Source organism: Emys orbicularis, chromosome 21, assembly GCF_028017835.1.
Source record: "Emys orbicularis isolate rEmyOrb1 chromosome 21, rEmyOrb1.hap1, whole genome shotgun sequence".
Classification (NCBI taxonomy): Eukaryota; Metazoa; Chordata; order Testudines; family Emydidae; genus Emys; species Emys orbicularis.
Genome location: NC_088703.1, coordinates 5,594,817 through 5,620,718, shown reverse-complemented (window position 1 = coordinate 5,620,718; position 25,902 = coordinate 5,594,817). Strand labels below are relative to the sequence as shown.

General features: G+C 57.3%; 1 protein-coding gene across 1 annotated transcript in view; it reads left to right on the top strand.

Moving 5' to 3' along the window:
• Nucleotides 1-1,615: 1,615 nt before the first annotated feature.
• The window catches only part of FOXA3 (forkhead box A3), a 30,415-nt gene continuing 6,128 nt past the window's right edge, over nucleotides 1,616-25,902 (top strand). Inside the window, exon 1 of the mRNA XM_065420981.1 lies at nucleotides 1,616-1,687. Coding sequence (XP_065277053.1) covers nucleotides 1,616-1,687 — 72 coding nt within the window. The remainder of the gene's footprint in view (nucleotides 1,688-25,902) is intronic.

Here is a 25,902-nt window from a genome sequence, read left to right as displayed (position 1 = left end):
GGTTGTATGGGGATAGATAAATAGATAGATAGAGGGGGGTGTATGGAGATAGATAGATAAAGGGGGTGAATGGGGGTAGATAGATTAGATAGAGGGGGTGTATGGGGATAGATGAATCGATAGATAGAGGGGGTGTATGGGGATGGATAGATAGCTAGATTAGATAGATAGAGGGGGTGTACGGGGATAGATAGATAGAGGGGTTGTATGGGGATAGATAGAGGGGGTGTATGGGGGTAGATAGATTAGATAGAGGGGGTACAGGATAGATAGATAGAGGGGTTGTATGGGGATAGATAGATTAGTTTAGATGGGCATGTATGGGGATGCACAAATCTATCTATCTAACCAAACACCCCCATCCACCCACCCACCATGCATCTGAAGAAGTGGGTTGTAGCCCACGAAAGCTTATGCTCTAATAAATTTGTTAGTCTCTAAGGTGCCACAAGTACTCCTGTTCTCCATCCACCTCCATCAATCTAATCCGGGGTCCATGGCCCACCTGGGGATTCACAGACTGGGGGTAAGATTTCCACAGGGTTCCGTGCCTCCATTCAAAACTTTTGGGGAGCCCACGGGATAGCTCAGGGGTTTGAGCATTGGCTTGCTAAACCCAGGGTTGTGAGTTCAATCCTTGAAGGGGCCATTTAGGGATCTGAGGCAAAAATCTGTCCGGGGATTGGTCCTGCTTTGAGCAGAGGGTTGGACTAGATGATCTCCTGAGGTCCCTTCCAACCCTGAGATTTGATGTGAAAGAAGGTTAAACCCGGCCCCCTGATCTAATCGACTCTATCCCCATGCACGTCTCTCTGTGTGTCTATCTATCCTGTCGCCCACCCGGCTCGACCCAGCGCTGGCTGTCAGGTTACCCAGCCCCCCCAGGCTCAGCTCTGGAGGCCTTGTGTCCCAGCAGGGCCTGCCGGTGTGTGGACAGAGTTGGGCTCTTTCCTTGCCTCGGCCTGGTATTTCCGTCTGTTCTGGCCCCTGCCTCCCAGCGCTGTGTCCCTCGGCTGCCACCAGGGGGCAGAACGGACCTGGCTCCCACCGGGCTCTGGCCAGCAGCTAACTATTTAAATTGGGAGCCAGAGGCTGGGAGGTGGGATCAGAACTGGCCCTATAAAGCCCTTGTGCAGCGACCGGGACCCAGCTGGGAGCTCAGGGCAAGGGGAGAACGCGTCGCTGTCCTGGGATCCACGCCGCCACGGGAGACAGTGCCACGCGGGGAGGGGGCTCCGGCCGGGAGAGGTCACGGACTGGATCCAGGGCTGTGGTGCCCAGAACCTGGCGCAATATTGACCGTCCCTTCGCCATGGACAGCTGCTGAGCGTGGGCTTTCTTCCGGGCCCCGACGCCATCCCAGATCCGAGGCCCCCCTCGTTTTTCCCATCGACGCACAGCTGCGTATCTTCCCACCTGGAAGCCAGGCAAACTCCATCCTCTGTGCTCCAGGTCGGGGCTGGCGTGTCCCGCTCCCACCTTTCGGGGCCGGCTCTGAGAAGGGAGGCAGCAAGGGAACGTGGAAAACAGGGCAGGGCAGCGCCCGGCCGGCCGAAGTTGGATTGGGTTTACCGGAGACCAGCTGAGAGTCGGTTCCTTTCGCCCGGGGCTTGGAATGCTGGGATCCATCAAAATGGAATCGCACGACATCTCCGAGTGGAACGCGTATTACAGCGAACCCACGGAGGTACGTCCAGTGGGGCACGTTTGAACCCAGTTCTAGCTGTCAGGTTAGAGGACGTGGCTTTCTAATATTTGGGAGGAGGGGGAGGAAATTGACATTACAAAAAAAATTTCTACCTGGAATGAGAAGGACAGGGGGTGGAAAAATCACATTGGTTTCCAGTGCCCCCCTGAAAGTGATTTGTTCTGGGGGAGGGAAGCCCCCCCAGGAAGTGCAGGTTGCATCTGGAGCTGCTGTGATGCAGCTGGTTCTGGGGCGCGTGCGGCGTAGCAAAGAACACCCCAGGACGTTTCTGCAGCTCAGGGCTTTTCCAGTCTCCTTTCCGGAGAAGCGTTGTTATCACACAGCAAGGTGTTGGGGCCTGTTCTGTCCGCTGGCGGCTTCAGATATTAAACTCCCCGGGGCCATGGGGGTGTGAAACGTGCAGAGGGGATCCCCTGGGATAAAGGGCAGGTTGCTCCTGGGCTCGGATTCGGGGGGGAACACAGGGATCTGAGGGAGGGGCTGTATGTGTGTACCTGGTGGGGATCCCCCTTCTTCACAGGAGCGACACCCCCCGCCCATGCAGTCCCCTGGCACAAGCAGCGTGGTGGGTTTTGCTGTTCCGGGAAATCCTCTTTCAGAACAGGGAGGAGAATACAAAGCGGAGCGGGAAAGGGAGACAGAGCCAGGGAGCAGCGGGTAGGGCTGAAGGCAGGCAGAAGGGGCAGGAAGGGAGGGCCGCTCCCTCCACCTCATCTCATGGCACCTTCAGGCCCCCTCCAGCCCTGGCATGGCACGCCCCGAACTGTCACAAATGCCCAGTCCCTCAAACCCCCAGACTGGCTGAGAAACCCTGAGATTTTACAAAGCAGCCAGCACCGCCTTTTTGCCACCCGGTCTGGGCGCCTTTTCCTCCACAGCCACGAAGGCAGGATGTGGATTCGATTCCCCTGTGATCACAGGACTCCAGGAGCCAGGGCTGCCTGCAAAGCACCCAGATAGTGTGACGCCCACCAGAACCGGGCCTCTGTCCAGCCCCACTGCTCTAAAGGGCCCGATTCTGCTCCCTGCTGGGAGCCCCGAGCAGTGCCTGGCAGAGCGGGGCTGACCCCCGGGGAAGGAGAGCAGAATTGGGCCCGGCAGCATGGGTCAGGATTGGGCCCAAATCACTAGAGGTCGTCCCCCTGCACCTGATCCAAAGCCCCTGGCGGCCAACGGGCCGGATCCTCCTCTCGCTCGAGTTTTATTCCGCACACTTCCTGATCCACCCCGAGTGTGAGCGGGGGGAAAGGTGCCCCAATGGCGGGGCTCCCACTGCACCGGGCCCCCTGCCCGCTCCACATAAGCGCGGACGGACCCTGCTTGGGTCCCGCTGGTGTAAACACGAGCGCCGGTGTCGGGGAGCCACACCGGATTGCGACCACCAGAGCGGAGCTCAGAACCGGGCGGCAGAGGGCTGTAAACATGCTTTGGAACAAAGCAGAATAGTGCCCCCCCCCACACACCCCAGCACACACAGCCCCCAGCCGGGACCTACGGGATGAGATAGATAGATAGAGTCCGTTGGAGTTATGTAAATGGCAGAAGGCCCTTGGGTTTTAACACAGTAACAGCAATGAATCTAAGAATCAATTAATCTCAATAATTACTAATGAACAGAGTTAATCTAATTCACTACACAGCCAGGCTGGGCCCTTGTCCAGAGGGTCCCATTGCCGGAGAGCCCTGCCCCACATGGAAACCGCAACCCACGCGCATACTGGTCGTCGTTGCTATGGTCGGCCGGGGGCGGATGGTAGAACAGGTCTCTCCTGGCCCCTATCCCAGACTGCGCGGTGTAGCTTGGGTCCGGCGGGCTCCCCTCACCGTGGTATCTTGGCCCTCCCTGCACCAGGCTCCCGTTCCCACTCCTCCACACAGGCCTGGTGCGGCCGCTGGCACCTGCTAGCAGGCGCTTGCTCTGCCGAGCTCTCGGGGGTTCCCCCCGATTTACATGAGGGGAGCACGGCTCACCGTGCTGGGCGCTGTGGTGACGGGTGGCGCACAAGGACAGCCAGGTGGCTGGATCGCGGGGGCTGGTTGCGATGGTTGCGTCTGGGGCTCCCAGCCGGTTCTGGGGGCCACACTCAGGCTGTTTTCCTGCCGTGCGTCCCATGACTCAGCTGCCCCCCCCTCCCGGGCGCAGAACCCGCCCCAGCCGGCCCAGTCTGGGCTGCCGGGCACCCAGGGCAGTGTCTGGGGGCCACTCCCGTCAGGGCAGGGCTGGGGCCAGCCCCTTCCCACGGTGACGCCACGCAGGAGGAGCCGGCTGTCCCCGGGGATCGGGGCCAGGTGCTCCCTTGGCAAACACGCCGGGTGGGAGAGGTCAGTGCAGCAGGGAGAACAAACACGGGGCAGGTGACGGGGGGGGGGGGGGGGAGCTGCCACCCAGCAGCCACATCAGAGGCTGGAGCGAGAGGGAGCCCAGCCCACAGCCTGCCATGGAGATAAAGGGCCAGACCCCTGCCTGGTGTAAAGCAGGAGTGACTCCATTGGAATCTGTGGGGCCAGATCCCAGCTGGTGTCAATCATTGGAATCTGTGGGGCCAGATCCCAAAGCAGCAGTAACTCCTCAGAGGCTCAATCACCCAAACGCTTTCCGTTCCGAGGCGGGTGTCCCCACAACTGGCTTCTTTTACTGCCTTTGCTACTGTCTTGCTGGGCAAGTCACTTCCCCTCTCTATGTCTCAGTTTATCCTCCTCTCCTAAACTGTGCCCTGATCTTTGGGGCAGAGACTGTTTCTCACTATATGTGTGTGCAGCGCCCGGTGCGACGGGGCCCTGATCTTGGTCACTGTGTGTCTGGGCAGCGCCCGGCGCGACGGGGCCCTGATCTCGGTCACTGTGTGTCTGGGCAGCGCCCGGCGCGACGGGGCCCTGATCTCGGTCACTGTGTGTCTGGGCAGCGCCCGGCCCGACGGGGCCCTGATCTCGGTTGGGCGCTGCCCAGACACACAGTGACCGAGATCAGGGCCACATTGGGCCGGGTGCTGCACAGACACACAGTGACTGAGATCAGGGCCCCCTTCGCGCCGGGCGCTGCCCAGACACACAGTGACTGAGATCAGGGCCCCGTCGCGCCGGGCGCCGCCCAGACACACAGTGACCAAGAGAGGGGCCCTGTCGCATCAGGCGCTGCCCAGAAATTGAGTGAGAGACAGCCCCGACCTCGAAGAGCTCTCAGTCTAAACAACAAGACAAAATTATTCTCTCTATTTTACAGATGGGGAAACTGAGGCAGAGAGGGGCAGGGACTTGCCCCTCGGGGGCTGTGACAGAGCTGGGGATACAACTGAGATCCACTGGATCCTTACCCAGAACCCAGCCTTCCTCTCTAGCTAATGGCTGCTTTTATCTATGGTATGAAACATTTGAAATGTAATGGGAAAACAGAGCGGGGGGCTGAAAATCCTGCCGTGATTTTCTTTCCCTGGTTTCCCATCAGCTGCATGGAAAAATACAACATGTCGTCTTCGTTCCCAGCAAGGAATTCAGGCCAGGGTGGGAGTCAGCCCATGGCAACGGGTCCAGAACAAGACACAGGCCCCACTTCTATAGATTCATAGACTCCAAGGCCAGAAGAGACCTGCGTGAGCATCTAGTCTGGCCCCCTGGATAACACAATCCGTAGAACTTCTCCCAGATAATTCCTAGAACAGAGCTTTTAGGCAAACATCTCAGCTTGATTTAACCATTGTCGGTGATGGAGAATCCCCTACAACCGTCGGGAAATGGCTAATTCCCTTCACTGTGAAAAATGTCCACCTTATTTCCAGTTGGAATTCGTCTAGCTTCAGCCACCAGCCACTGCGTCTTGTTAGACCTTAGTCTGCTAGCTTGGGAGGGGGCCATGACGTTCACCATACCTGTAAGCTGTGATTGGTTCCCTAAACCAGCTCCGTCAGCTCCCTGGTTGCCTACCGAGATTCCAAATGTGAATAGTCGCGCCCGGGTGCGTTTGCACCAGGAGCGGTGCCGCTTTCCCTTTCTGCCAGCCTGCTGCCGGGCTAAAAGGCTCGCAGGCGAGTGATCAGATGAAGAGGTACCATCAACATTTTTAGCCGAACTGGTGGCTGTGAGTTCCCCTTCCCCGCTCCAGTGCTTAGCACGTCTGCCCTAAAAAATGATTCAGGATCTGTAATGGAATAATTATGAGATGTGCTGTGAAATGAAACTGCATAGTGGGGCAAATTATTTATTAATTATTATTAAGTAAGCAGTAGCCATTTCCTTGGGCTTAGAGGTCAACCTGTGGAACTCCTTGCTAGAGGATGTTGTGAAGGCCAAGACTATAACAGGGTTCAAAAAAGAACTAGATAAGTTCATGGAGGATTGGTCCATCAATGGCTATTAGCCAGGATGGGCAGGGATGGTGTCCCTAGCCTCTGTTTGCCAGAAGCTGGGAATGGGCAACAGGGGTTGGATCACTGATGATTGCCTGTTCTGTTCATGCCCTCTGGGGCACCTGGCATTGGCCACTGTCAGAAGACAAGATACTGGGCTAGATGGACCTTTGGTCTGACCCAGTATGGCCGTTCTTATGTCACTGGACTCAAAATGAGGGTATTGCCTTAGTGCAGTTTGGTTTTTTCTACTCTGTACTCCAGTCCTGGAACAGAGGTGGTGACAAACAGCACACCAGCAAGTCCCCCTTTCAGAACCAGCATCAGAGCCTGGTTCCCCGTAACCAGCCCTGCCCCAAGAATTGCCTCCGCTTGTTCCCGTTAAGACAGATCCTCGCTGTTTGCAACAGCACCTGCCGGGAACGAACCAGCGCAAACAGCGTAACAAGGAGGCAGCATCTCTGCAAAGTCCGGGCGCTGCAGAAAAAGAACTCGTGTGGCCGGGTGTAACAGCGCCATCTAGTGACTTCTGCTGTAACATTATCATCACAGACGCACTGTGGATCCCACTCCAACGGCAGGGCGCCCACAGGGGCGAAGGGGGCAGCGCCTGTTGCAGAGCGTTTGCGTGAGACATGCCTCACACGCGTTTGACTTGTTGGTTTCCTGCCCTGCGGACGAGCACAAATTGTTTCCGTTCCGTGGATAAATTTGGGGGGCGGATTCTCCTCTCCGGCTGGAGTAATTTCACCCAAGCCAGTGGAGTTTCCATGCCCTACAACTGGTGTCCAGAGGAGATTCGGGCTCCTCTTTTGGGGGTGGGGTGTTACACTGAAGAATTTCCCAGGTGGCAGTTGCAACTGACCAGTAATGGCCCTCGAGGGGGCGGCTTTTGGAGCAGTTGATGGTCTGGTCTTTGATTTTCTGGTGGTTAGAACATAAAGAATGGGGGGCGGGGGTAGGACGCCTGGGTTCTATTCCCTGCTCTAGGACGCGGTGAGTGATCTGGTGGTTAAAGCGGTAGGACTGGGAGGCAGGACTCCTGGGTTCTATTGCCGGCTGGGAAAGTGGAGGGTGGTGACAGCAGGGTCAAGCGGGGTTCTGGTCTCGGCTCTGCTTGCAGCGTGACCTGGGGCGCGTCGCTTGCCCCTCTCTGTAAACTGGGCAGTTGTGAGATGACAGCATGCTGAGGTGCTTTGAGATCCCCGGGGGGCAGGAACTGCTGGATTTGCTTTGGATCCGTCTGTGCGAGCGTCCAGAGCTGTATTCCAACCACCAGCCAATGGCACTGGAAGGTGGCCCCAACCGGCTACACGATGGGAAAAGCTGTTGAAAACAAAACTCCAACGTCCAGCCTGGGTGCGCACAGGCCTGCCTGCTTTGTAGTCCCTGATTGCCTGCAGCTTTCTGTCCGCTACACGGTGCTTCATTGGCGAGCTACGCCTTCTATAGAACGGTGTCCCCACTTGAATGAAGGGAACTGGGTGTCTAGCAGCGAAACCCGACTGCGCAGGCTGGGGGGAGGCCGTTTTCTTTTGTATTTATTGCTAAACCCTTTCAGGTTTGAGAATGGAAACTAGCAGCTGAAACAGCTGGGATCCATAGCTGGGGCCAACCTGCAGAGCTCCATTGGCACTAATGGGGCCAGATCCCCAGCTGGGGTCAATGGGCCGTAGCTCCATTGGAGTCAATGGCCAGATCCCAGCTGGGGTCAATGGGCCTTAGCTCCATTGGAGTGAATGGGCCAGATCCCAGCTGGGGTCAATGGGCATCGCTCCATTGGAGTCAATGGGCCAGATCCCAGCTGGTATCAATCGGCCGTAGCTCCACTGGAGTCAATGGGCCAGATCCCAGCTGGGGTCAATGGGCCGTAGCTCCATTGGAGTCAATGGGGCCAGATCCCAGCTGGGGTCAATGGGCCGTAGCTCCATTGGAGTCAATGGGGCCAGATCCCCAGCTGGGGTCAATGGGCATCGCTCCATTGGAGTCAATGGCCCAGATCCCAGCTGGGGTCAATGGGCATCGCTCCATTGGAGTCAATGGGCCAGATCCCAGCTGGTATCAATCGGCCGTAGCTCCACTGGAGTCAATGGGCCAAATCCCAGCTGGGGTCAATGGGCCGTAGCTCCATTGGAGTCAATGGGGCCAGATCCCAGCTGGGGTCAATGGGCCGTAGCTACATTGGAGTCAATGGGGCCAGATCCCAGCTGGTATCAATCGGCCGTAGCTCCACTGGAGTCAATGGGCCAGATCCCAGCTGGGGTCAATGGGCCGTAGCTACATTGGAGTCAATGGGGCCAGATCCCCAGCTGGGGTCAATGGGCATCGCTCCATTGGAGTCAATGGGCCAGATCCCAGCTGGTATCAATCGGCCGTAGCTCCACTGGAGTCAATGGGCCAGATCCCAGCTGGGGTCAATGGGCCGTAGCTACATTGGAGTCAATGGGGCCAGATCCCAGCTGGTATCAATCGGCCGTAGCTCCACTGGAGTCAATGGGCCAGATCCCAGCTGGGGTCAATGGGCCGTAGCTCCATTGGAGTCAATGGGGCCAGATCCCCAGCTGGGGTCAATGGGCATCGCTCCATTGGAGTCAATGGCCCAGATCCCAGCTGGGGTCAATGGGCCGTAGCTACATTGGAGTCAATGGGGCCAGATCCCAGCTGGTATCAATCGGCCGTAGCTCCACTGGAGTCAATGGGCCAGATCCCAGCTGAGGTCAATGGGCCGTAGCTACATTGGAGTCAATGGGGCCAGATCCCCAGCTGGGGTCAATGGGCCATAGCTCCATTGGAGTCAATGGCCCAGATCCCAGCTGGGGTCAATGGGCCGTAGCTCCATTGGAGTCAATGGGCCAGATCCTCAGCTGGGGTAAATGAACTCACTGACGCCAAAGAAGCAATACTGATTTACCCCAGCGGATCTGACCCTGATGTGCAGGGAGGGGAATATCCTTTCCAGCAGGGCGGCATTTGTTCCTAGAAAAAGCTCTTTGGCTGAAGAGTCAAGTTGGGGAGCAAAAGGCAGCTCGAGGGGAGCCCAGGGAGGGGGACGTCAGGCCCTCAGAATCACAAGATTGGCTTAGCGAGGGAGGTTTCAAACCCAATCGCTCCCAGGGCTCCTTTCGTTTCCCATCTGGCTTCGGAGCCCTTGGGAGTCACCTTTACAAGCGTTTCTTAGAAACCAGCACGGCCAGACTTCGACTTAAAACCCAAAGGAAAGCGGAGATTCTCGCTGATTCACATGACTCCGGGAGCTGGGGCTTTAAGGAACAGACCAGCTGTCGCAAGGAGATCATGAGGGCTGGCACGGCTGTACGGCAGCCCAGGGGACGAGAGAGATCTGGGACAGGGATCCCATCTCCCAAATGCATTAGGTATTTCTAAGGTGGGGGTCACACCCACACACCCTTTAATAAAGCAGGGTCATTCTCACACCCACATGGACACACACCCACACTTTGAAGCAGGGCCATTCACAAACACACTCAAGCACACGTCACACCCCACCCCCAGCACTGCCAACTGCTCCACTTTTATTGTGCGTCTCAGACTAGCCTACGTTTTTCTCAACGCTCCACCTCCAGGAGTCACGGGAACACACTGGAAACACCGCTGGCCTTTCTTTTATAACAAAGCGAGTTTCTCACCCTGTGGCTGTGGAGAAAAGCTTGGTACCTGGACCCATGGTCAAAGCTGAGAAACTGGAGGACCAAAAAAAGGAATCCAACGTGTGTTGCTTTTGAAAAATCTCATGCTTTTTTGAGGCCTATTTCCTGATATTTGAACTACTTTGACTCTCCGCTCTTTGGGGCAGCCCCTAGTGCGATGGAATTCTGGTCCATGAACTCCTGGGTTCTATTTGTGGTTGAGGGAGGGGAGTCAGGTCTAGTGGTTAGAGCGGGGGGGCTGGGAGCCAGGACACCTGGGTTCTATCCCCGGCTCTGGGAGGGGAGTGGGGTCTATTGGTTAGAGCAGAGAGGGGTACTCCGGGGTCCTATGCCTGGATTTGTCACTGAGCTGCGCTGTGACTTTGGACAGCCTCTCTCTGTGCCTCAGTTTCCCCATCTGAAAAATGCTGGCTTCCTGTGGTCATGAAGGTTCAGAGGCCTGGAGGTGGCTGGAGCTCCCAGCCCAGAAGGGGAAGCGTCTGGTCCTGACGCCTCAGTGTCCCTCTCCCAGCCCTGACAGATCAGCTTTTTCTCCTACGTTCAGGAAGTCCCCCTCCCCTCCACCGCCCCGCTCTCCCTCCGTCCCAGCACTGGGGCTGGACTGCAGGCTGGGCCCTTCCCAGCCTGCGGCATCCGCCCCCTGTCCTGTACTCCAGGCCCTGCACAGTGACCTGATTGTCCTCCATGCCCTGGGCTCTTCAGGAGCAAAGAGGCCGGGGAATGGCCGTGTCTGGAGCAGACGGAGAGCCTCGGCCATGAAGCAAAGGGGGAGACTCAGGATGGGGCCTGGGGCCGGTTAACATGTCTGATTCCCTGCTCCGCCGGGAGGTGAGACGCTCCGACACAGGGGATCTGGACTCCAAAGGAGCCTCTGTTACGGGGTGTTTCCTTCCCCGGGTCTGGGTGGGTCCCGGGGGCAGGTTCTCTCCCTGCCCCGATGCAGAAAGGGGAAGGGGTCCCGGGAGTCAGTGCTGAGATAGCTGATGGGGTCGGGGGGAAGGGTCCTGAGGGTCTTCCCAGCCCAGGGGGCTCTAGGGACTGAAGCCAAATCCTCACTCAGGCAAAATCCCCAGTGGCTCTTCTAAGAGCCTGGGGTTTGCCCTAGGGACTGGATGTTTATTGTTAGGTGCATGGAGGATTGAGATCGGGGCCCCGTCAGGCCGGGCACCGCCCAGACACACAGTGACCGAGATCAGGGCCCCGTCAGGCCGGGCGCTGCCCAGACACACAGTGACCAAGATAAGGGCCCCGTCGCGCCGGGCGCTGCCCAGACACACAGTGACCAAGATCAGGGCCCCGTCGCGCCGGGCGCTGCCCAGACACACAATGACCGAGATCGGGGACCCGTCGGGCCGAGCACCGCCCAGACACACAGCAACCGAGATTAGGGCCCCGTCAGGCCGGGCACTGCCCAGACACACAGCGACCGAGATCAGGGCCCCTTCGGGCCGGGCGCTGCCCAGACACACAGCAACCGAGATCAGGGCCCCGTCATGCCAGGCGCTGCCCAGACATAGCCCCTGCTTTAAAGTTCCCACAGTCTAAGCAGACAAAGGAAGAAGCATTGCTTCCCATTAACACATGGTGAAACCATGGCCCCAAAGAGATTAAATGTCTTGTCCAAGGTCACACAGAGACTCTGTAGCAGAGCTGTGAACTGAAGGCTGGTCTCCCGAGTCCCAGGCCAGGCCCACACTCCCCCCCAGCACCGTCCTTCCTCCTCCTCCATCGCTCCTTTAGAAGAGACGCAGGGTTTGACCCAGTTGGCATGGCCCCAGGATTGGGCCCTCAGCCACGCAGTCACTAGGGGCTGTATTTGGCCAGCAAGCCCAGCACTGATTTGAGTGGGAATTTGGCACTGCCCTGGTATCTGAGAGGCGGCTGCAGGCGTGAAAATTCACTGGGGAGGCTTTGGGGGGGAGCGGGGGGAAGAAGCAGGAGACTCCTAACAGGTGCTGAACTGAAGGTTTGACTCCAAGCTGGGGGCTCAATCCAGTGTTGCCAGCTCTCCGGAGCCTTGGGAATTGTCGGCCTGATTCTTAGAGCTCCAGCACCTGGAGTCCCGTGAATATGGGAGAATCTCAGTTCTGTTTTTAAAATCAATTCCACCTCTAGCCCTGGTGGGTGCGTACAACAGGGGGTTCCTGGAAGGCCCCAAATCCAGATGCCTGGCAAACAGCCCCCCCAAACGTATGACTTTTTTGGGGAAAAACACCAAATCTCATGATTTTTAAGCCAGTCTCGGGATTTTTCCGGCACTGGGGTTGGGCACGTGAGGTCTATGTCTGAGGGTATCTGGGTAACTGCATGGCGGGGGCACGGCTTTGTAATAGGACCAGTGCCCAGCTGGGAGCGCTCTCCCCAGCGTCACAAGTTCCCATCCTACCTCTGCATTGTGAGTGTGGCTTGTGGGGGGCGGCCTGCCCAGCAGGAGGTTAAAGCTTCCTCTGCCATTTAGGGGAGGGGCAGGGGTGTATCCCGGTATCCTGGCTGGCCTCCCCCCGGCTTGTGATAGAGCTGATGCCGATGTCCAAGGCTGCGGGTGAGGGGAGAATGGCTCTGGTGTTTGCCTTACACAATCGCCGTGTCGGCAGCCCTGTTTGGAAAGGCTTTGGGGCCGCCCGGGCCGTGAGAGACGCCACCATCCTCTGCTGTGGCAACTGCTCCAGGCCTGGCCACACGGCTCCGCCCTGCCACGAACACGCGTGCTTTGTGCGTCGAGCCACCTGGGCGGCACTCACCCGGCACGGCCGGGGCATGTAGCCACAGGCACCAACACAGGAGACACCGGCGCAGCGGTGGGTTTGCTGTTAGGCAAGGAGCAGCGGTGCCTGGTAAAAATAACAATAAGAATATATAAGAAGATTAGAGATTATCTGTCCATCCGCATACACCCCATCTATCTATCTATCCATCCATCTATCCCCATACACCCCCCGCTCTCTCTCTCTCTCTCTCTCTATCCCCATACCCCCATCTATCTAATCTATCTATCCCCATACACCCCCCGCTCTCTATCTATCTATCCTCATACCCCCATCTATCTAATCTATCCATCCCCATATACCCCATCTATCTATCCATCCACCCATACACCCCATCTATCTATCTATCCATCCATCTATCCCCATACACCCCCCGCTCTCTATCTATCTATCTATCTATCTATCTATCTATCTATCCCCATACCCCCATCTATCTAATCTATCCATCCCCATACACTCCATCTATCTATCTATCCCCATACACCCCCTCTATCTAATCTATCCATCCATCTATCCCCATACACCCCCCGCTCTCTATCTATCTATCCCCATACACCCCATCTATCTATCTATCCATCCATCTATCCCCATACACCCCCCGCTCTCTATCTATCTATCCCCATACACCTCCTCTATCTAATCTATCCATCCATCTATCCCCATACACCCTCCGCTTTCTATCTATCCATCTATCCCCATACACCCCATCTATCTATCTATCTATCCATCCATCTATCCCCATACATCCCCCGCTCTCTATCTATCTATCCATCCATCCCCATACACTCCATCTATCTAATCTATCCATCCATCTATCCCCATACACCCCCCGCTCTCTATCTATCTATCCTCATACCCCCATCTATCTAATCTATCCATCCCCATATACCCCATCTATCTATCCATCCACCCATACACCCACCTATCTATCTAGCTATCTATCCCCATAAACCCCCCGCTCTCTATCTATCTATCCCCATACCCCCATCTATCTAATCTATCCATCCCCATACACCCCATCTATATATCCATACACCCACCTATCTAGCTAGCTATCCCCATATCTCTATCTATCCATCTATCCCCATACACGCCCCGCTCTCTTTATCTCTCTATCCATCCCCATACACCCTATCTATCTGTCTATCCATCCATCCATCCATCCCCATACATCCCCTCTATCTATCCCCATACACCCCCTATCTAATCTATCTATCTATCCCCATACACTATCTATCTATCTATCTATCTATCTATCTATCCCCATACACCTCATCTATATAATCTATCTAATTAGTAGAACAGAATCTGGAGTAACTAGATGAAAATGTTTCTTCCTGGCCTTTCCCCTGACATACAAATACCACCCAGGCCTTGTCCGTGGCCAGAAAGGCTTCCTGCTCTGGCCATGTGGCCCCTCGCCCGCTCACCTGCCCCGCTCGCTGGCTGCAGATGGCCATGGTCCGCAGCAGGATCTCCCTGCTGAATGACATGGGGCTGACGCAAGGCTGGGGAGATAAGCACTGAAGAGCAATCAGGCAGCAAGGAAATAACAAGCAGAAGGGGAGGGGAGGTGTCCGTATTTACACTGGAGATCCTGGCAGATAATAATGCCGCTGGCTCAATGGGCCCAGACCTGGGGCTCTTCGGGGCTCCTCTCAGCCCTGCCACTTGCAGGTGCCTCAGTTTCCCTTCTGTAGAACGGGCCCCGGCTAATTGCACTGGCCAGAGGGGGGTGGTGAGAGTGACTCGGTTAATATTTGCGGAGCTCTCTGAGGGTGACTCAGCCTGGCTTAGCGCACAAGCCTCACATTCAGGAGACGGGTCTCCCAGCTCTGCTGCTATCTCCTTCGGTGACCTTGGGCCAGGCCCTGAATCTCGCTGGGCCTTATCTCCCTCTGTTTCCAATACAGATACCGATCCTCCTTCGTCTGCTCAGACCATGAGCTCTTTGGGGCAGAGACTGTCTCTCACTGTGTGTCTGGGCAGCACCCGGCCCGACGGGGCTCGGATCTCGGAACTGTGTGTCTGTGCAGCGCCCGGCGCGACGGGGCCCTGATCTCGGTCACTGTGTGTCTGTGCAGCGCCTGGCGCGACGGGGCCCTGATCTCGGTCACTGTGTGTCTGTGCAGCGCCCGGCGCGACGGGGCCCTGATCTCGGTCACTGTGTGTCTGTGCAGCGCCCGGCGCGACGGGGCCCTGATCTCGGTCACTGTGTGTCTGGGCAGCACCCGGCCCGACGGGGCTCGGATCTCGGAACTGTGTGTCTGTGCAGCGCCCGGCGCGACGGGGCCCCGATCTCGGTCACTGTGTGTCTGTGCAGCGCCTGGCACGACGGGGCCCTGATCTCGGTCACTGTGTGTCTGTGCAGCGCCCGGCGCGACGGGGCCCTGATCTCAGTCACTGTGTGTCTGGGCAGCACCCGGCCCAATGGGGCCTTGATCTCGGTCACTGTGTGTCTGGGCAGCACGCAGCCTGACGGGGCTCTGATCTCGGAACTGTGTGTCTGTGCAGTGCCCGGTGCGACAGGGCCCTGATCTTGGTCACTGTGTGTCTGTGCAGTGCCTGGCGCGACAGGGCCCTGATCTTGGTCACTGTGTGTCTGGGCAGCACGCGGCCTGACGGGGCTCTGATCTCGGAACTGTGTGTCTGTGCAGCGCCCGGCGCGACGGGGCCCTGATCTTGGTCACTGTGTGTCTGTGCAGTGCCTGGCGCGACAGGGCCCTGATCTTGGTCACTGTGTGTCTGGGCAGCACCCGCCGCGACAGGGCCCTGATGTACAGACCCCATGTACAGGCCCCAGTTGTCGCTGGATTGAACCCAGTTGCTTGTGTTGGAATGCAGCGTCTCTCCCAGCAAGGCAGCCAGACTGCATCCCGAGATGGCGGGAGATGGAGAATCCACCAGGTCCCTGATAGAGTCTGTCCCCTGGGTGATCCCCCTCCCGGCGGAGGCGCGTAACCCAGGAATTAGAGTAGCGATAAGAATAACGAGCAGGTGCGCGTGGGACATGCCGCGCCTGGCAGGAGCCACGGAGGCCCAGGTGTGAAATTCTCTGCTCTGTAGCACCGGGCCTGTGCATGGCGCTGTCCCGTGCAGGGCCAGATTCTGATCTCGGCGACACTGGTGTAAATGCAGTTGGACTCGTGTAACTGAGGAAAAGATCTGCAATGCCAGACCCAGAGAGTTTTCCATCTAAATGCCCCAGTCCTGCAATCTGATCCCCGAGTCCTACTATGATTATTATGTATATTACATTGGCCCCATATGAGAGCAGGGCCCTGTTGTGCCAGGCGCTGCACAGACACACAGTGACCAAGATTAGGGCCCCGTCGCGCCGGGTGCTGTACAGACACACAGTGACCGAGATCAGGGCCCCGTCGTGCTTAGGATGACCAGATAGCAAGTGTGCAAAATTGGGACAGGGAGTGGGGGTAATAGGCACTTATATAAAACAAAGTCCCGAATATGGGGACTGTCCCTATAAAATGGGGATGTCTGGTCACCCCAGTCGTGCTGGATGCTGCCCAGACACACAGTGACAGATCAGGGCCCCGTCGCGCCGGGCGCTGCACAGACACACAGTGACCGAGATCGGGGCCCCGTCGGGCCGGGCGCTGCCCAGACACAGAGTGACCGAGATCAGGGCCCCGTCGGGCCGGGCGCTGCCCAGACACACAGTGAGATATAATCCCGTTTTCGAAGATCCTACAGGCCAAAGAGGCAAGGATGGGGAAGGAAACTTATGCCCAGTGCCTTGAATACCAGTCTTCTGAGTGCCAACCCAGTGCCCATTCCACTGGGCCTGATTCCTCTCCGTATTTGGGGAACTAATATTAGCACCTACCAGGGAGCCAAGCCGTTTTCTGCCCCTGATCTGGATCTGAGTAGAAGTGATCTGGATCTGGATCTGGATCTGGATCTGGATCTGAGCAGAAGTGTAAATGGGGGACAGGTCAGTTAATGGCAGTGGCGTTACTCCAGACCCCGAGACCCAGCTCAGCTCCTGGGTGGGTCGGATTTTTATCTGATCACTATATTACATGTCGCTTTTAGTTATTTATTTAGTGTGTGATCTTACTGACGGCCAGAACCAGCTCTTGGGCGCGAGCAGACAACCTGCGGTTTAGGAGCAAAGCACCTCGGCCCCGCTTACAAGGCGGGGGACTCTATCCCGGGAAGCCGGGGCTCTGAAAAAGCTTGGGGCGTCGTGGAGGAGAATCAGCTGCGTATGAGCTGCCGGTGTGAGGCTGGGGCCACAAGGGGGAATGCGATCCCGGGAGGCATCCGCAGGGGGATCTTGAATAGGAGCCGAGAGGTGATTTTACTCTGTGTTTGGCCCTGCTGGGATCCTGGGACCAGTTCTGGGGCTCACAGTTCAAGCAGGATGTTGGTAAATTGCAGACGGCTCAGAGAAGAGCTATGAGAAGGATCGAAGGGTTAGAAAACCTGCCTTGCAGCAAGAGATGCCTGGCGCTGTCTCTGGTTTAACAAAGAGACAGTTAAGGGGGGACTTGACCCCCCTCTTCCCCCCCATCTATAAGCACCTACAAATATTTCATAATGGGCTCTTCAGTCTAGCAGAGGAAAGTCGAACAGGATCCAATGTCTGGAAGTTGAAGCCAGACAAATTCAGACTGGAAATAAGCGGTAAATGTTTAACAGCGAGCGTCATTAACCATTGCAAGGATTTCCCGAGGGGCATGGTGGATTCTTCGTCACTGGCAATTTTAAATCAAGATGGGATGGGGTTTTTTTTTAACAGATCTGCCCTAGGAATGATTTGGGGGCCGTTCTCTGGCCGGTACTCTCCGGGAGGTCAGGCTAGATGGTCACAGGGGCCTGTCTGGTCTTGGGCCCTGTGAATCTATGAAGCCCTGCTCTTCCCCGGGAGGACCCTGAGTCGTTTCCACACAGCGAGACGGGGATATTGATCTCCACAGGCTAATGGAGGTGCTGCATGTTCTGGCCAAAGCCCCTCAAGCGGGAGCTGGTCACACCAGTGCCAGGAGCGCTCAGCTGAGGCAGTGACAGCGTGACATGGGCGCTCTCTCCATCTCCCCCACACGCCCCACTCAGGGAAGGAGGCAGTGGGCGAGGTCAGTGAGCCAGAGGCATCCCAAGGATTCCTGCCCGTACGTCTGACATCGGAGGGCAGGCAAGGGGCCAGATGGGCCTACAATATCCTCAAGGGTGCCAGGGTGTTATTGAGAGACAGGCCAGAACCAATACATCAGCTCTGAAGCCTCTCAGCTGTTGGTTCTGGCTCAGGGTCTGCACCGTAACACACGCAGACTCCTGCAGACGGCGCTGCTCTGCCCATCTGGAGTATCAGGATTATAGAGCGTGGGTAACATCCTCTGCATGGCCTCCAATGGAGCTACGGCCCATTGACACCAGCTGGGATCCAGGCCATTGATTCCAATGGAGCTACAACCGATTGACCCCAGCTGGGATCTGGCCCATTGACTCCAATGGAGCTACGGCCCATTGACACCAGCTGGGACCCAGGCCATTGATTCCAATGGAGCTACAACCGATTGACACCAGCTGGGATCCAGGCCATTGATTCCAATGGAGCTACAACCGATTGACACCAGCTGGGATCTGGCCCCATTGACTCCAATGGAGCTACGGCCCATTGACACCAGCTGGGATCTGGCCCATTCACTCCAATGGAGCTACGGCCCATTGACACCAGCTGGGATCTGGCCCATTGACTCCAATGGAGCTACGGCCCATTGACACCAGCTGGGATCTGGCCCATTCACTCCAATGGAGCTACGGCCCATTGATACCAGCTGGGATCTGGCCCATTGACTCCAATGGAGCTACGGCCCATTGATACCAGCTGGAATCTGGCCCATTGACTCCAATGGAGCTACGGCCCATTGATACCAGCTGGGATCTGGCCCATTGACTCCAATGGAGCTACGGCCCATTGACACCAGCTGGGATCTGGCCCATTCACTCCAATGGAGCTACGGCCCATTGACACCAGCTGGGATCTGGCCCATTGACTCCAGTGGAGCTACGGCCCATTGACACCAGCTGGGATCTGGCCCATTGACTCCAATGGAGCTACAGCCCATTGACACCAGCTGGGACCCAGGCCATTGATTCCAATGGAGCTACAACCGACTGACACCAGCTGGGATCTGACCCATTGACCCCAATGGAGCTACAGCCCATTGACACCAGCTGGGACCCAGGCCATTGATTCCAATGGAGCTACAACCGATTGACACCAGCTGGGATCTGGCCCATTGACTCCAATGGAGCTACGGCCCATTGACACCAGCTGGGATCTGGCCCATTCACTCCAGTGGAGCTACGGCCCATTGACACCAGCTGGGATCTGGCCCATTGACTCCAGTGGAGCTACGGCCCATTGATACCAGCTGGGATCTGGCCCATTGACTCCAATGGAGCTACAGCCCATTGATACCAGCTGGGATCTGGCCCATTGACTCCAATGGAGCTACGGCCCATTGATACCAGCTGGGATCTGGCCCATTGACTCCAATGGAGCTACGGCCCATTGACACCAGCTGGGATCTGGCCCATTCACTCCAATGGAGCTACGGCCCATTGACACCAGCTGGGATCTGGCCCATTCACTCCAATGGAGCTACGGCCCATTGACACCAGCTGGGATCTGGCCCATTCACTCCAATGGAGCTACGGCCCATTGACACCAGCTGGGATCTGGCCCATTGACTCCAATGGAGCTACGGCCCATTGATACCAGCTGGGATCTGGCCCATTGACTCCAATGGAGCTACGGCCCATTGACACCAGCTGGGATCTGGCCCATTCACTCCAATGGAGCTACGGCCCATTGACACCAGCTGGGATCTGGCCCATTCACTCCAATGGAGCTACGGCCCATTGACACCAGCTGGGATCTGGCCCATTCACTCCAGTGGAGCTACGGCCCATTGACACCAGCTGGGATCTGGCCCATTGACTCCAATGGAGCTACAGCCCATTGACACCAGCTGGGACCCAGGCCATTGATTCCAATGGAGCTACAACCGATTGACACCAGCTGGGATCTGGCCCATTGACCCCAATGGAGCTACAGCCCATTGACACCAGCTGGGACCCAGGCCATTGATTCCAATGGAGCTACAACCGATTGACACCAGCTGGGATCTGGCCCATTGACTCCAATGGAGCGACGGCCCATTGACACCAGCTGGGATCTGGCCCATTCACTCCAATGGAGCTACGGCCCATTGACACCAGCTGGGATCTGGCCCATTGACTCCAATGGAGCTACGGCCCATTGACACCAGCTGGGATCTGGCCCATTGACTCCAATGGAGCTACGGCCCATTGATACCAGCTGGGATCTGGCCCATTGACTCCAATGGAGCTACGGCCCATTGATACCAGCTGGGATCTGGCCCATTGACTCCAATGGAGCTACGGCCCATTGACACCAGCTGGGATCTGGCCCATTCACTCCAATGGAGCTACGGCCCATTGACACCAGCTGGGATCTGGCCCATTGACTCCAATGGAGCTACGGCCCATTGACACCAGCTGGGATCTGGCCCATTGACTCCAATGGAGCTACAGCCCATTGACACCAGCTGGGACCCAGGCCATTGATTCCAATGGAGCTACAACCGATTGACACCAGCTGGGATCTAACCCATTGACCCCAATGGAGCTACAGCCCATTGACACCAGCTGGGACCCAGGCCATTGATTCCAATGGAGCTACAACCGATTGACACCAGCTGGGATCTGGCCCATTGACTCCAATGGAGCGACGGCCCATTGACACCAGCTGGGATCTGGCCCATTGACGCCAATGGAGCTACGGCCCATTGACACCAGCTGGGATCTGGCCCATTGACTCCAATGGAGCTACGGCCCATTGACACCAGCTGGGATCTGGCCCATTCACTCCAGTGGAGCTACGGCCCATTGACACCAGCTGGGATCTGGCCCATTGACTCCAGTGGAGCTACGGCCCATTGATACCAGCTGGGATCTGGCCCATTGACTCCAATAGAGCTACGGCCCATTGATACCAGCTGGGATCTGGCCCATTGACTCCAATGGAGCTACGGCCCATTGATACCAGCTGGGATCTGGCCCATTGACTCCAATGGAGCTACGGCCCATTGACACCAGCTGGGATCTGGCCCATTCACTCCAATGGAGCTACGGCCCATTGACACCAGCTGGGATCTGGCCCATTCACTCCAATGGAGCTACGGCCCATTGACACCAGCTGGGATCTGGCCCATTCACTCCAATGGAGCTACGGCCCATTGACACCAGCTGGGATCTGGCCCATTGACTCCAATGGAGCTACGGCCCATTGACACCAGCTGGGATCTGGCCCATTGACTCCAATGGAGCTACGGCCCATTGACACCAGCTGGGATCTGGCCCATTCACTCCAGTGGAGCTACGGCCCATTGACACCAGCTGGGATCTGGCCCATTCACTCCAATGGAGCTACGGCCCATTGATACCAGCTGGGATCTGGCCCATTCACTCCAATGGAGCTACGGCCCATTGATACCAGCTGGGATCTGGCCCATTCACTCCAACAGAGCTACGGCCCATTGATACCAGCTGGGATCTGGCCCATTCACTCCAATGGAGCTACGGCCCATTGACACCAGCTGGGATCTGGCCCATTGACTCCAATGGAACTACGGCCCATTGACACCAGCTGGGATCTGGCCCATTCACTCCAATGGAGCTACGGCCCATTGACACCAGCTGGGATCTGGCCCATTGATTCCAATGGAGCTACGGATGATTGACCCAGCTGAGATCTGTCCCACTCACTGATATTTCACTGAACATTTAATACAAGCAGCGTACAGCGTCCGTCTCCCCAGATCAAAATTGCAGTCGGGTCCGAAATTCACTCAGGGCAGGTGGCTGCGTCCGCCAGGCGGCCCCGCGTGAGCCAGTCAGAGAGAGCCGCTGGACATGTCCCGGGATGCAGCTGACAGAACTCAATCTAGGGCACCGCTTAACCCACCCTCTGACCAGCTAAAGAGCCGGGCGGGCGGCCCTTTCCTGCCGGCACAGACGGAGTGAGCCCGCCTCAGGCCGGTCGACGCAGGCAGTCCTGGAGGCTGGGCTGCTCACTGGGTGATCACGGCCGGGGCAGCACGCCCGGCTAGCAGGCGGCACACCGGCAGCAGAGGGGCCTGGAGGGTGTCTGTCACAGGCTGTGCTGTGTGCACACGCCTACGCACATTAGCACACCCATGCACTCCCCCTCCCTGGTGGGGAGCTGGGAGTCACCAAGGAGAGGTACAATTGGCCAGATGCATTCTGGGGTATTTTTTCCCCACCATCCTGCGAAGCATCGGAGATCGGCCACAGCTGGATACGGGACACCGGATGGGGTGGGTCAGTGCTCTGAGGTGGCCCAGGAAAATCCTCTCTCTAGATGCAGGGCTGGTGGGTCTGGTCCACGTGTTCAAGGTCAAGCTGATCGCCGGGTTCGGGGTTGGGGAGGAGTTTTCCCTGGGTTCTGGCCCCAGCTCTGGGATGGGAGTGGGGTCTAGTGGTTAGAGCAGGGTGGGGGGCTGGGAACCAGGACTCCTGGGTCCCATTCCAAGCTCTGGGGTGGGGGAATGGGGTTTAGTGATTAGTGACACGCGCAGGGGGGATTGGGAGCCAGGATCCCTGGATTCTGTTCCCAGCTCTGGGAAGGGAGTGGGGTTTAGTGGTTAGAGCAGGGGGCTGGACGCCAGAACTCCTGGATTCCATTCCCAGCTCTCGGGTGGGGGAATGGGGTTTAGTGATTAGTGACACGCGCAGAGGGGATTGGGAGCCAGGATCCCTGGATTCTGTTCCCAGCTCTGGGAGGGGAGGGGGGGTCTAGTGGTTAGAGCAGGGGGCTGGGCGCCAGGACTCCTGGGTTCCATTCTGAGCTCTGGGGTGGGGGAATGGGGTTTAGTGATTAGAGCAGGGGGGATTGGGAGCCAGGACCCCTGGATTCTGTTCCCAGCTCTGGGAGGGGAGGGGAGGGGGTCTAGTGGTTAGAGCAGGGGGCTGGGCGCCAGGACTCCTGGGTTCCAGGACACCAACTGAGAGCAAGGCCCCGTCGCGCCGGGCGCCGCCCAGACACACAATAACTGAGATTGGGGCCCCGACATGCCAGGCGCCACCCAGACATACAGTGACCGAGATCAGGGCCCCATCGTGCCGGGCACTGCCCAGACACACAGTGACCGAGATCGGGGCCCCATCGCACCGGGCACTGCCCAGACACACAGTGACCAAGATCAGGGTCCCGTCAGGCCAGGCGCCGCCCAGACACACAGTGACCGAGATCGGGGCCCCGTCAGGCCAGGCGCTGCCCAGACACACAGTGACCGAGATTGGGGCCCCGTCATGCCAGGCGCCGCCCAGATACACAATGGCCGAGATCGGGGCCCCGTCGCGCCGGGCCCTGCCCAGACACACAGTGACCGAGATCAGGGCCCCGTTGTGTAGAGTTGCCAACATTGTATTTAAAAAATAAGGGACTGTTTTCTTAGCATTCCCGCCCCACCTCTCCTCCCGATATTATTTGGGGTCCCAGCGCTCTGCCAAGGTGGCTAGGGGCAAGTTTTGGCCTTTCTGCAGCTCAGTGTCTGTTTGCAAAGCCCGGTTGCAGCCTTTGCATAGAATTGGGGTGAAATTGAATAGTGCAAAGCGCAAGGTCAGGCACTGAAGGACTAACAAGATTTTTGACTATAAGCTGGGGACATATCAGTGGAAGAGGAGGACCTGGGTGTACTGGTTGATCACAGGGTGACTATGAGCCGCTAACGTGTTCCAGCCATTGAAAAGGCTAACGCAGTCCTAGGATGCATCAGGCGAGGGATTTCCAGCAGAGACAGGGAAGCGTTAGTACCTTATACCATAGGCGCCCCCCAGCCCCTTTCCCCGCCCCCATTCCAACCCCATCCCCAAAGTCCCCACCCTAACTGCGCCCCCTCCCTTCCCTAAATCCCCGCCCCAACCCCGCCTCTTCCCCCAGCACGCCGCATCCTCCCCCCTCCCTCCCTGCCCCGCGAATCAGCTGTTTCGTGGCGCAAGCGCTGGGAGGGAGGGGGGAGAAGCAGGACGCGGCGGCACGCTCACGGAGGAGGTGGAGGCGGAGGTGAGCTGGAGCAGGGAGGCGGGGCCACAGGGATCTGCCGGTGGGTGCTGGGCACCCACCAATTTTTTTCCGTGGGTGCTCCAGCCCCAGAGCACCCACGGAGTTGGCGTCTATGCCCTATACGAGGCACTGGTGGGACTCATCTGGAATATTGTGTGCGGTGCTGGTCTCCCACCTTTAAGAAAAATGAATTCAAACTGGGACAGGTGCAGAGAAAGGCTACCAGGATGATCCGAGGAATGGAAACACCACCCCCCTCCGCGGCAGCTAACACCGCCCGGGGAGCCCCCCCCCGTGGAAGCTAACCCCGTCCCCCTCTGCAGCAGCTAACCCCGCCCGGGGAGCCCGCCCCAGCTCTCCTCCGCTGAGCACACCGGTGCTGCTCTAATTCTCCTCCCCTCCCAGGCTTGCGGCGCCGATTGGAGGAGATTTAGAGCGGGGGCTGTGTGCTCAGCAGAGGAGGCAGAGTGGAGGTGATCTGGGGTGGGGAGCGGTTCCCCTGTGCGCCCCCCCTGTTACTGCGGGCGGCCCTCCCCACGCCCCCCACGCCCCAGCTCACCTCCACTCCACCTCCTCGCCTGAGCGGGCTTTTAGGCGCCCTCAACCACTAGGCGCCCTAGGCGGCCGCCTAGTTTGCCTAAGTGGTTGCACCGGCCCTGGGGATGACGAAACTGCCTACAGTGGCATGTAGCTGATCTGTGACTGCTAGCCGCAAATATCCCCAACAGCTGGTGAGGGGCCGCTGACTTACTACAGAGAATTCTTTCCCAGGCAGGGCCGGCTCCAGGGTTTTCGCCGCCCCAAGCGGCGGGGGAAAAAAAAAAAAAAAAAAAAAAAGCCGCGGTCGCGATCGGCGGCAGCTCCACCGTGCCACTTTCTTCTTTGGCGGCAATTCGGCGGCTGGGCCTTCCCGCCGAGAGAGACCGAGAGACCTGCCACCAAATTGCCGCCGAAAGAGCCTGACGTGCTGCCCCTTCCCATTGGCCGCCCCAAGCACCTGCTTGCTGGGCTGGTGCCTGGAGCCGGCCCTGTTCCCAGGTGTCTGGATGGCGGGTTTTGCCCATATGCTCAGGGTCTAACAGATCGCCATATTTGGAGTCAGGAAGGAATTTTTCCCCTGGCTCAGGGTTTTTTTTCGCCTTCCTCTGCAGCATGGGGCCTGGCTCACTTGCAGGTTTAAATTAGAGCAAATGGTGGATGATTTGAGGACTTCAGTAACTCAGCCACAGCTTAGGGGTCTATTATAGGAGTGGGTGGGGGAGGTTCTGTGGCCTGCGATGTGCAGGAGGTCAGACTAGATGATCATGACGGTCCCTTCTGGCCTTAAAGTCTATGAGTCTTTTAAAACCAAACAGGGCAAAACTCCTTTGAAAATCGGTTCCAGGACTCAGCTAATGTCAAAAGCAACCATATAGTAACAAAGCCATGTGCACTCACAAGCTGCCCTACAGTAACGAAGCAGCATGCATACTGACCTTAATTAATACACTAGCATGTGTCCTGGAGTCCAAAGGGAGATCCAGAAGGAGAAGTTATTGTGGAACATTATGAGGCAGTGTTGTTGGTTGTCATGTTCCACCCCAGAGGTGGCCACGGGAGCAGGAGATCTTGGCATGGAGATTGGTGCTGAGGCAGCCTACAGAGTGGAAGATGCCGTATTTCAATTGAAAAATGGGTTTTCTGCTAATGGACATTTTGGTGTGATAAGTGTCTGAAAACCCAACATGCCCCAAAACTGACGTAGCTCAATTCAGATTCCTGCTTCATGGGAGCTGTAGTTCAGTTTCCTCCTGTCTTCAATTTCCTTTTAGGGGAAGTCTCCTCAGCTGGACTACATCGCCCATAGTGCACCTCAGCTAGGGCTTCCCAGGATACAGCCACCTTCCCTCACCATGAAGGGTGGCCATGGTGCATCATGGGAGATGTAGTCCAATCAGAGAGCACTGGCCTATAGAGAAGAATGGGGAGTGTGAGGCATCTGAACTACAACTCCCATGAGGCACACAAGCCAAATTTCCAAATTGAGTTTGCAACTGAAAAAATGTGCCGCTTAATTTGTTTTGCCCTTAAAGTGAGCACGGGTTGAGCAACTGTTTCCTGTAGAACATCCCCATCCGGGTAGGAGCCCATGTCTTGTCCTATTTGCCTTCAAGATTTACCCTTTCCTCCATGAGCATCTCTTTGCTCTAGAGGAGCAGCCCAGCTTTGGTCCCAGATCCCCATCTCCATCCCACTCCTGCAGCCACGTATACCACTGCCAAGCGGGTTCACAGCATGGACT